We start from the raw sequence: 12,536 nt of genomic DNA, 5'->3' as shown, positions 1-12,536 counted from the left end.
GTGTTCGTTTATAACACCGCTACAGAGTGAGTGGGCGGGGCCTCTACCTTCATTACGCCAAAAACCATTATTAAACGGCGCACATGTCAGTGGTCAATGTTTGAATTGACATAAATTAAACCCACACATTGGTACCAAAACTGGGCACCTCTCGGGCTGACGGACGAGGCGTGTCACAGGCAAATTTCGCCAAATTATCATGTGGATAAAATCTTTTATCTTATTTTATGACAGCAGGCTGTTTTCTTATTTAGAATTTTATAAATATAAATGAATTCACCTGGTGCCCAAATTAGATAAATGACTGAGCTCAAATGTGAACTCCAACTGCGTGGTAGTTGTTTTTTTTATATGCATACAATAGCCAATATAGAAGCAGACTGTCGACTCACAAAAAAACATCCTCCCGTGAAGCATGCGCTCACATTCCCACACACTGTACCACACATACAGCGCACACACCAAGCACATATGTGCACAGACGCCCACACCCAGCCATATACACGCACATGCACGTGCACATTTTTTTTTTTAAATTATTTTTTCCCCGTCATGTTCGTGAGCAGGTTGAGCTGTTGGATGCATGCATTTTAATTATAGTGCATGAAATGTGTTATTTGTCGCATGTCGGAGCTCCATGATGCTGCTGATTGACCGCTGGGTGTTGCGGTGAGGTGCGGTGCGCTCTGCCGCGCTGCTGCTGCTGCTGCTGCTCCTGCTGCAGGGGGAGCGTCCGTCCACTGCTTTATTTGTCTCCTGGCTGCTCCGTCTCTCCGCATCTAATCCCATTTGCAGGACCACTGAGGAACAGATTCATTAGGAAAGGCGACCTCCGTGCAGGCGGGAGGTGAAACCATCCTTACACTGTGCGTGTGTGAAACTGAGGTGAGCTCTCTGTTCATATGATTTTTACTGTAACCACAATAGGCCTGCACCTCTGTCTCTAGCGCGTTATTTTTGTCGGTGTTTCCAGGTCTGGGTGGACATCTGACGGCCTCTTTACCGGAGGAAACATGAGAGGAAAAGACAGGCGTGAAAGATTTTGGTGCAAAGTCGATTAAATGTCTAAAGGCGAATATATATTTGTTTATAGGATTCGTGTTTCAGCATGTAAGGGATGTAATCGTGACACATATCCAGCTGTATGAGGCTGATATATTTTTTTTCTTGCAGTCTTTTCCATGACAAGGTAGGCTAATAGGCCCGTGAGAGTGATCGTATTATCTCTCTCATTATCTGTCATTCATGTCGCCGGTTTGCTGGACACATGATTGCACTACTGTGACATGTGTGTTCTGCTCGGCAGTGAAATCTGATGCAGAATTTTAAAAAAAATGTGTTAATTTAATATCCAGAATGTGAACGAGGCAACAGATCTGTCGGGCGCACTTTGGGAGGGACCCACGTACAGAGCCGTGTCCATGTCTGTCGCATGTCCACAGCCCTCCTCACCCCCCCATTGGCTCGTTTTTAGGTTAATTAAAAGCAGCAACGCAATTAATACAGCACGCATTTTAATTCTCATGACCGGGGTCATCTCTCACCTCTAGGTGAGGATGGTTACTCCATCGCAGCTAATTATCATCAAATCGTGCTCAATTTACATCCATATGCAGAGCTGTGGGACCTGCTAGTGGGGCTGAATCTGCAAGCTTAACAGGACACACCCAATGTCTGTTCCTGGAGATATTATCATATCATGTTATATTTTTTTCTCAGTATCATTGTATATGCTACCTTGTCTGTTTTAGTTTTTATTGTATTTTACTTATTTTTCCTAAATTCATCGTATTGTATTTTTACTGTGATTTTATCCGGCACTAATGTCAGCATTTACTCACTTTTACACTGTTATTTATGGTTAGTGTATTGCATCTTTGCATCTTATTCTCATGTTAATGTAATTGTGATCATTCCCTGGCACAAGAATTTCCTTCGGGATTGACACAGCTGTATTTTATCTTTACATCAGCTGTTTTAAACCTCTAATTATATTTAAAATATGTTTGATGTTGCCTGTATTTGTTGCAGCTGAAAGGAGATCATTAGACTGCTGTGGCACATAGTATAGTGAGACAAGAGAAAGAAGCAGCACTCTGTGGGGGATCCTACTCTACATCACTAATATAACAAGAGGAAGCACTTTTAAAGGAGCACTTTGAGGGACCATTTACTATACATGCTCAAAACAGCACAGCTGATTTCCTGCTCAGCTCTGATTGATTTTTTTTACAGCTCACCAGGATAACACTAAATTGGTCACCCCCATACCCTGCAGGATTTCCCCTGGGGGCTATCCGACCAGGCCGGCAGCTGCTGTGGCACCATATGGACTCTTGACCTTTGTTTTTATGTGATGATGCGATTGTGCAGTTTTGTGTACAGTTTTCTTCGGGAGCTAGCCTGTGATGTTATAGGGATTTTATTACAGTGTATTCTATGATCCATTTTTTTTCTTTTTGTGTTTGTTTCCAGATGGGGAAGGCGCTTACTTATTTCTGTGACTGTCTACACGGTTTCTGGAGATGCAGGTGCCTTCAGAGGATGCCCTTTCACTGACTGGATAGAGGCAGCTGGGTAAATGTTCTTACTTAATTCACATACATGCAGAGAAGTTGAGGGATTTGTTAATTTATTGATTAATTTGTTTCATTTTTGAACATTTACTTGAGGTGTTTGCAAAAGAAATTCTTATGTATGTGTACATGCATGTACTCTGGTGCAGGAACCCCTGTGTGTGCATGCAGCAACTGAGGTCATGATTGGAGAAAGCATGCAGATTAATGCTGAATACCCATAGTCATTATGTTTTAATCTCACAGCAAACCAAACTGAGATTTGGTTTTAGGTCACGATGAAGGCATCCCTCTCCTTTGGCATCTTTTTTGTAGCTGAAAAAGCAAGGAAGGTTTTTGGCACAATTCAATATGGCGGCCAAATGAAATGAAATGTTGAACTCCTTCTGGCTCACTGAGCAAGGGAAAATGAGGTCTTTTATTTGAAGAGGAAGTTCAAGAGTTAGAGGCCGAAACATTTTCAGATTTTGGACAGATGGTGGTGTTAGAGCAAAAGAAAGAAAGAGAGAGGTTTGGCGCTTACTGTGCTGTAGAACGAATCTCAGAGCCAAAACCCACCCCTACCACACAGTCACACACACATATCACGTCACAAACAGTAATTGCTCATGAACATTCAGACCGGAAACAGAGTTTTTGTTCATCACTGCTGCGAGGTAGGAGAAAGAGCTCATTGTCTGATGGCAAATTTCTAAGACATCTGCTTTCAGTAGAGTTAGCAGAGACGATAGAGGAAAGACCTCAAGAGAGAGACGATAAACAACATCCAGATGTTTCAAAAGCTAAATGCTGACTTTGGTTTTTACGCATACTGAGCAAACTTGTCTGAAACTCAGCTCTGCTAACCCAGCAAGGTAATTACAAACTGCACGAATATTTAATTTAATATTTATTTTTCTCTGCCTGTGTGTGTGAGAAAGCCATGCTGCTGACTGTTGTGGTAGATGTGCAGACACCACATAGAGCACAGCTCTTTATTTCATGAACGCTTTGTTGAAGCATTGCATCATAAATGTTCCCAAGGGACGCCTGAAGAATGATCCACAGCAACTCTGTAGCAATGTTGATGATTGACTGGAAAGGTCTTTTCTAGTCTGCCTAGATAATGTGGCAGAATTTATTCTAAAGTTCAGCCAGGGCTAATGTGGGGCTTCACCAGCCTAAAGTTAGTCACATAGAGTGGAGCGCCTCCCAAGGATTCAGGCTTTTTAGGATGGATTTCCTTCTTTCTGATTCCCGGACAGTGTCCATGTGCTGAGCAGCGGAGGAGCGACAGTAACACAGAACGTTTCATTGTCATATTAGCTTCAGCTGAACTTTGAAGTGTATTTTTACACAGAGCAAAGACTGTGGATTTATATCGGAGTTGTGTTAAGTGCAGACAGGAGGATTAATTACAGCAACCAGGACGTCTTTCAACACGTACATTTGTCTGTGTCAGGTTTTAGGATGCGCTCCCTGAGAAAGACGGTGTTGCTCGCCATCCTGGTGTCTGTGGTGCTGGTACTGGCCCTCCTCCATTCATGGCCCACTCGGGCTTACACCACGGTGGATGTGTGGCAGCGAACGGGGCCAATAGCAGAGAGGCATCTGGAGGAGAGGCTGCTAGAACCCGACCACCGATTAGGCAACATCCCCTTTCGCGTGAGGGACAGTGTGGCAAGGTATGAGCACCTTTTAACCACTTAACTTACTCCATCTCACCACAGCAGAGCTCAGCTATAAACTGATTTCCTCCCATCCAGCTTGTTGGCGCGTAATGGATGTGTATGTGAGGGTGAGAGTGGAGGAGTTAACCTACCCTTCGCCCAACTCTTATTCCCGCGCGTGTCAGCTCACCCGCTGCACACTGCCTTTGAGGCCTCCGAGCTGGAGGAGATGAAGAGGAGACGGGCCAAAGAGTACAAGAGTTTCCAGAAGAGGTGAGCCCCTCGGTAAAACAGAATAACGGATTTTCATCTTATTGAGAAACTAATGAAGCATGAGCTGTAATTCAGCTTATCACATTTAAGTTTTTAGTATCAGAACTGGACAATATATGGTTAAATTAAATCGTTATCGTGATATAAGACTGTGTATTGTCTTTGATTTTAGATATCGTTATATTTTGATGTGGTTACTGGCTTTAAAGGCAGCACTACAGTGAAGTGATATAATTTTATGAACTTATAAGACATTACCGATGATTGTTTATGAAATATCTCATCGTGTTAATATTCTGCGAAAGTACAAACATTCAATGTTGATGTTTAGGTATTTGGTCAAATGTATTGAGATATATGATTTTGTCGGCCCTGTACAAGCTTTTGAGCTTGAGCAAGATTTCAAAAATAACGAGATATATATAGTATATATATCCTGATTTATTCTACAAATATTACGATATTATCAAGCTTCAGTCCTCTCTGGGTCATTTATCCGTCATTGAGAAAGCCACTGGCACACCCATATCAACTGTCCCGAGTACTTAGTATTAGTAGCATTCACTATTACCTCCCTCAAGGAGGTTATGTTTTCAACCATGTCTACGTATCGGATTTCCATGAAACTTTTCCATGAAAGAAAAAACGATGGCTCTCGGCCCAGAATAGACCTCATTCATTTTTGGTGCGGCTCTGGATGAAGAGATGAATCCAGGAAATATCTTTGACATTGCTATATAGGTTATTTTTCAACATTTTTATTAATATCTTGGGGAAAATTGCATGGATCTTGATGAAAAAAAAACGTAGGTATCTATGAGTGAGTACAACATGATGTGAATCCTAATAAAAATCCATATCTAGCTGATTAAAATGTGTCTTTATGGAGAGTAGTGTTTTTTCAGCCACAGCAGTAACAAATAGGAACAGAAACCTGCAGCTATACCACCAATGTGCAGCTGAGATGATGGGGATTCAGAAAGGCATCAACAGTTTCAACATAGTTTTAGAAGTTTATCCAAATGGAGGCTCCTCTCAAATCTTGTAGCCAATGAGATTTGTTTAAATATTGGTTTGGTAGTCATTGGTGGTTTAAAATTTAGAGTGATACAAGGTTATCGAGTTTGATATTGGATAAGGTTTGATTGTATTAAAGGGGACTATTGAGCCTTGGCGGAGTGACGTTCTAGTTCAATGTGTTCAATTGATCCAGAGCACAGCAGCAATGCAATCAAGGTGATCAAAATGGAGAAGTCATATTATTTATGTTCTTTCCTCCCTGTGCTTGCTCACTGAAGATTAGTGTACCACAATATATTCTGTCCTGTCAAGAACCAAATCACAAGGTGACAAGGTCATATGAATAGCTGCTGTGTTTGACAGTGAGCTTGTGTTTTACAAGGAGCAAAACATACTCACTGGATTTGTTCTTCATTCCTTGTTCCTGTCTATGCTTGTGGTTGTTTGTTGTGTGAAGGCTACAGAAGACTACATCTTCCTGATGTGAGTTTTTCCCCTCAGGTCACAGACTCCTGCAGATGTCCTCATCATTGCAGAGGCTAACAGTCCCTTACAGTATCCGACACAGGGCGTGGAGATACGACCCCTGAAAACAATCATCATCCCAGGTATGACTTCAGACACAGTGGGACACTCGTGCCTATTTGTCAAATTAGATGGACGAAGTGGAAGCACAGTGTTACTTTATTAGATTAGATTATTTAATTAAAGCAGTGGCCATTACTGCAGCGAAATAAATCAAAGCTAATTTATTAAACGCAGACCCAGAGCTGGCTGACATGTTACCAGATGTACAAAAAGCACGCTGGATTTAAATGATCTGTACGGAAGCTGAGAAAAGCCATGCTTGCAATAATTTTTTAATGCTGTTATCTCAAAATTACATATTCATTATTTTGTTATCTCAAGAAAACGAGCTCTGTATCTGGATAAAACTAGATAGCCAACCTGTTTTCACAAGAAAACACATGTTTGTTTCCTCTTATTACTTAAAATACCTGGTACTAAGATATTACTTTAATGTTTGTTAGTCTTTAATAATTAACTTATGATCTCATGATAACAGCATCTGTTAATTTTCATCACATCCTTTCAGGCTTGGCCTTACACGACCTTCCAAGAGACCACTTCTCCGTACGTACTCCAACACGTCTGTCTTCACTTTCACATAATTCAGATTTCCACTGTCCTTTTATCCCACTGACGTTTCTCTCCATCTCTCTGCAGATAAACATCACTGCCACGCTGGGAACGCTGAATGTGGCAGCGGAGGTAGACGGGGTGAAAATCAAAGGTGACGGCGAGATGCACATGACCCTGTCGAGCAGCCTCCTGCTCAACCTGAACCGACAGCTGCAGTTTGTCACCTACACAAACACACTGTTCCACCCGAGCACGGCTGACACAGGTGAGGCCTCAGACAAACATCTCTTTTAATGTCATCTGATTTCTTTTTGTTGTTACTTTTTTAAAAATGTATGAGGGACGTGGAGAGAAAAGCTTTTGAGTAAATTGAAGTATGCGTCCCATTTTCAGAGCTTTTTCATGTACAGAATCAAGTGCTGTGTGCTGTGTGTGATTTAAAGCTTGGCAGTTTGGGAATCATTTGTATTTGTTTTCTGGAGGAGAGTTGAAATAGAGTTGATCGTTACCATTTTCATGTCTATGCAGTAAATACGAACCTACAAGCCAGCATCTTAGTAGCTTAGCTTATGTTAGCGTAAAGACTGGAAACAGCTAGTTATCTCTGTCCAAGGGTAACAAAATCCACCTTCCTGAGCCTCTTAATGCATATTCTATCTTGTTTGTTCAATCTTTTCAAAAACCACCAGAAAGTCAAGAGGGAGAACAACCATTTGAGGTTTTCTCAGGAGTTATGTGACTATTTGTGGCTCTGAGCAACCAGCAGAGACACCAGAAAGTCACTGCACCCAGCCAGGAAATAGTCAGACACATGAACCCTAAAAAATAGTGAATTGTCGTCTTCACTATTCAGTTTTCAGACCGATTTAACAAACAAGTTATCACGTGTTCAGTTAAAAGCTTTGCAGGTTTATTTTGTTTCCTCTGGACTTTTCCCATTTCCAGTCTTTATGCTAAGCTAAGCTGACAAGCTGCTGGCTGTAGCCGCATATTAAAAGAGACCTATTATGCCTTTTTAAGTTTTTTCCTTCCTTCAGTGTTTTATAAATATTCACGTGCATATAAAATATCTGGAAAAAGGTCCAGGTCTGCACCAACAGAAGCTCCTACCTCCCACAAAAACACTGCTCCTGCATAATTTATGCCCAGCAGCTGGTTTGGCACAAAAAAATTGATTTAGCCCGCTGTTCTGTTGGTGTTAGTGGTGCTGGGTCAGGCATGTGTGAGCTGACCAATCAGAGCAGACTGAGTATTTGGGAAGGGGGGGGCTTAAAGAGACAGGAGCTAAAACAGAGTATTTCAAACAGAGGGGGAATACAGTGCTGCTGCAGTGGACAGTATGAGAAAACTGATGTATTTGAGCCTTAAAGCATGTAAACCTATTCCAGTAGTAACCTAAAGTAAAATTACAAACCTGAAAATGAGCATAATATGTCTCCTTCAACAGTCATCTAACTCTCCATCAGAAAGCTAATGAGCATGTTTTTCTTTTTTTGTACTTAAAAAACGACAACAAAAACAACCACAATACGTTTTTGTCTTAGTCTCTCTTTTCTCTCTTTTAATGTCATCACACCTGCTATTGAAAACTGTTGTGTTGAAAGTAGAAATAGGTTTCCAGGCAGAGGAAGTATTTGCTGAATTTTGACACTGTGTAGAGCCAGACAGCTAATCAGGAGGCAGATTAATAATACAACCTGTTTGTCTCGCTTCAGTAGAGATTAACGGGGACAAAGCCTGAGGACAGGCACTGACCAAAGTCCAGATTTACCTCGTTGAATTATCTGTCAACCTCTTACCCTCATATGGCAGGGGCTAATTTCAGTATTTAATCTATTGTCCATTGTGCAAAAACATAGACTGCAGAACAGTCATCCTATTTGATCCTATCCTACACTAATCAGGTTTATTAAGTCGTCTCTGTTGTGTCTTTTAGTGCAGTTTGAGACCGAGGGGCATCAAGCTATCTTCAGCATCAAGATTCGTCACGGTGTAACACCCAAACTGTACAACACAGGATCCAAAGGAGGTAAAACACAACACCACCAATACTGTCTGTAACCATAAATCAAAAATCCTACATATTATTTAAACACTGAACTTTCCTTGGTTGTTTGATCTTCCTTCTCTGCAGAGTACAATGTCAGTGCCCTCGTTACCATAGCTACGAAGACTTTCCTGCGCTATGATAAGCTTCAAGATCTTATCGACAGCGTGAGGAGATACTATCCCACTGTCACCATAGTGATCGCTGATGACAGTGAAAATCCCAAAAGCATCGCCGGGCCTTACATCGAACATTACATCATGCCTTTTGGAAAGGTTTGGAAAGTCTTCTGATTTCACACCTCTGCCGCCCTCATTGATGTTCTTTGGTATTCAAGCTCTGTGTCGCGTGTCGTAGGGTTGGTTTGCCGGACGAAACCTGGCCGTCTCTCAGGTGACCACAAAGTACGTGCTGTGGGTGGATGATGACTTCATCTTCACAGCCAACACCAAGCTGGAGAAACTTGTGGATGTTTTAGAGAGAACCACTCTGGATCTGGTGAGAGACGGAGGAATGCACTGTTTTCAACAGATGTGGCGTTGGCGTGGTGTTTTTGCTGAGTGTTTGATGTGTGTGTCTTCCAGGTGGGTGGTGCAGTGCGAGAGGCCACAGGTTACACTGCCACCTACAGACAGACCATATCCATCGAGCCCGGGGAGGAGGATGGTGACTGTTTACACATGAGGAGAGGGTTTCATCACGTCATCCAAGGCTTCCCCAACTGTGTCGTGACTGACGGGGTCATCAACTTCTTCCTGGCTCGCACCGACAAAGTCCAACAGGTTGGCTTTGACCCGCGCCTCGCCAGGGTAGCTCACCTGGGTGAGTACAGAGACAGAAGTATTTTCATATCGAAGACACAGGAAAGAGCGGACCAGTGGTATGACTAGGTGCAATGTAATATACAAATGTTATAGCATTATTTGCATTTATTGCCATATTGTAGAAGGCAAACACAGAGAAGATACAGCAGCAGCAGTAGAGCAGGACGTGAGAAAAGCCCAAGCTGTGTCCCAGTTCAGCACTACTGTACATACTGATTATATACAGCTTGTGTTTTAAACTGTTTCATCCTCGTGCTTTGTACCAAGTGAGAATACATGTGAACTGATGGAGGTTGTATAAGATATGTATGTAGTGAAGGCAAATTATACAGTTTAAAAGTGACCTTTATTGTCTAAAATAACATGAATGCACTAAAACCTTCACTGGAAAATTTTATGATTTCCAGTTATGTTATGTAAAAATGTTTATCAGACAATGTCTAGGCTGATTCTGATCGATAACGCTAATGGTATGTACACTTGGTATCAGAAAAAACATTAGATTAGAGAAGACAGCAGAAGTAAAAAGGTAACAGCATAATCTGAAGAGTTTAGGAAATGAATGTTTAAAAGATTCATATCTCATTTTAGTCAATTAGATTGTATCATATACTATATTATTATACTATCATAAGATCATCTTTGCAAAGAAATTAAACTGTGAATATTTCTAATCAGCGCATGCAACATCTCAGATGTTATCTGATATCTCTCTGCTATGATTAAATGCATGCATTAACTCAAATTGAATTTAATTTCAATTTAGTCCCCTACTGACCATTTTCCCACATCTCTTCTCGTACAGTAGCTGTTTATATATGACAAATCTGATAACTGTGGACGTTTATCACCATTATTAAAATGAAAGCTTTCAGTTTTTAATGACTCAAAATCCTATTAGAATTAGACTTAAATTGAGTTCAATTATTGGATGTATTCGGCTGAATCGTGCTGTTTGTGTTTGTTTTGCAGAGTTTTTCATTGATGGCCTTGGATCTCTCCACGTAGGCTCTTGTGACGATGTCATTGTCAATCACGCAACCAAAATCAAACTCCCCTGGGTCAGCCAATCAGAGAGCGACAAGACTTACGCCAAGTTTCGTTACCCGCCGGCCTCCTCTGACGCCACTCACACGAAAAACGGCCTCCTGTACTTCAAGAACCGATTCCAGTGTTTGACTCATAATTAGCTCCTCTCCTCTTCATCCTGAGGGTTCCTCTGCTCTTCCTGAGTTGCCAAAGAAGTTCTCCCCCACGCCGCCTCCCGTCAGATAAGATTTCAGACAAACACTTTGGTTTGCCTTTTCTTGAAAACCTTCACAGGAGTCTCCAGGCTTTACTGTAGAGAAAATGTGCCATTAGGGCAGTTTTAGCATGTTAATTCAGTCAGTGCAGAGCTCTGCGGCGAGCTAAAAAGTCTCTTCTGGAGTGGAAACAGCTGTAGTAACAAACATATTGTCTTGTTTACACAGACCCAGTTAAATCACAGCATAATTCATTTAAAGTTATTGAGGGATTTTGTTTGTCAAATCTTATCTGGCCACGCATTCTCGAGTTGCTCTAACACGGAGACCGAGCTTTGGGAAAGTCCAACAGGTAGCATCTCTACAGTCTGAGTCACTTCATTGTCATTCTCATGTGAGTAGAGGTACATTTGTCCTCCCTCAATTTGCACTATCCAATAAAAGACTGAGCTTGGAAAAGCAATAGTGACGTTAGAGACGCTGAAGACAAGGCTGACAAAGAGACACTTCCTAGAGAGTGACAATACCGTAGACACAGAGCATAGGTATCCGTTCTACTGATGCCACATGAAGAACGAATTCAAAACCTTCTCACACGTGGTACCTACGCTCCGTGACTGACTGGTCGTGCCAAAGGTTTGGCTGCTGGCTTTAGGATGTTTTTATCTCTTTGTGTTATAGTTTTGCTGCCCCTCCTTTTATCCACAATCCTCTGTGTCATTCCTGAATGATAAATCATGTCCGAGGAAGAGCGAGCTTTGGTCCCATCCATCTGGAGTCACGCCTGGTGTTACCTGATCTGGGAGCAGCCTTGGTTATCGTCTGCTACTGTTCCTGATGTTTCTGTCCAGTGCACGCTGATGAACAAGACTGAAGTGATTGCATCTTTACATGCTGCCTAAAAGAAAAGTTGAATGAACCAAAGTGCATGTTACCACGGTAAGAGAGGAAGAGGGCACATTGGGAGAGGATTCAATTATAAGTCAGAGCGTGAGAGGAAAGCTGAGTGGTGTCCGGTGAGACAAAGTCAATGAGTCAAGGTGAGATGCTGGAGCCCCAAGGCTTGAAATTCTGTTTTTCTGCTCTCCCCCTTGGAGAGTTTCTGTTACTCATGCCTGAAGTGACAATGCTGTTTTTTTTATACCATGGCCTTTAGGTGGCGCCTAGGTGGCGCCCTTGTCTCACAATATTGTTTCCTAATAAGTAATTCGTTGTTTGCAAAGAGGTGCCAGAGATTTATCTACTTTTCTTTTTTTCTTTTTTTTTAATCTCGAGAGGAATATTTTAAAACTATTTAATGTGATGTTTCTGTCTGTCATGGATTTTCTTTTTTTTCTGTATAGCTTCTTCAGACGGGTCAAAATCAAATTTCATCAGTGACACGCTTATAAAAAAAGGCTCCTGTGTTGTTGTGTGTCCAGAAATCATGTCTCATGTTAGCAACTGTTGACAGATCTATTGCTGAGCGGAAAACCTTTGTTTTGTTGTTTTTTTGTTCATACAGTGATATTTATTGTGTTAGCACTGAAATTTAACTTGCCTGCTTCACCCAAAAAACACTGGTGTGAGACGTCTGATCACAGCATTATGAGCATTTTTTAAATTTATTTCAAATGTTGACATATTAAAATGTCTGTGGAAACACCTTTCTTTCATTTCCTTAAAAAAGGCTGTTATATGTTGGGGTGGTAGGAAGGAAGGAAGGAAGAAAGAAAGGACACAAATACAAACTGATTGACCAATTCATGGACAATAACATG

General features: G+C 41.5%; 1 protein-coding gene across 1 annotated transcript; it reads left to right on the top strand.

Annotated features, from left to right (window-relative positions):
- The first annotated feature begins 443 nt into the window (after nucleotides 1–443).
- Nucleotides 444–12,421, top strand: b4galnt1b (beta-1,4-N-acetyl-galactosaminyl transferase 1b). The gene is made up of 12 exons (XM_084347813.1): nucleotides 444–885; nucleotides 2,476–2,577; nucleotides 4,018–4,240; nucleotides 4,322–4,498; nucleotides 6,020–6,126; nucleotides 6,615–6,652; nucleotides 6,746–6,926; nucleotides 8,598–8,690; nucleotides 8,796–8,983; nucleotides 9,066–9,206; nucleotides 9,293–9,530; nucleotides 10,505–12,421. The coding sequence occupies exons 3-12, from the start codon at nucleotides 4,026–4,028 to the stop codon at nucleotides 10,720–10,722; spliced, it is 1,596 nt and encodes a 531-aa protein (XP_084203939.1). The 5' UTR covers nucleotides 444–885; nucleotides 2,476–2,577; nucleotides 4,018–4,025; the 3' UTR covers nucleotides 10,723–12,421.
- The last annotated feature ends 115 nt before the right edge of the window (nucleotides 12,422–12,536 follow it).

Source organism: Pagrus pagrus, assembly GCF_965226575.1.
Source record: "Pagrus pagrus genome assembly, chromosome: 3".
NCBI classification, from domain to species: domain Eukaryota; kingdom Metazoa; phylum Chordata; class Actinopteri; order Spariformes; family Sparidae; genus Pagrus; species Pagrus pagrus.
Note: the sequence above shows the minus strand (reverse complement) of the source record. Positions and strands in the feature narration are given on the sequence as shown.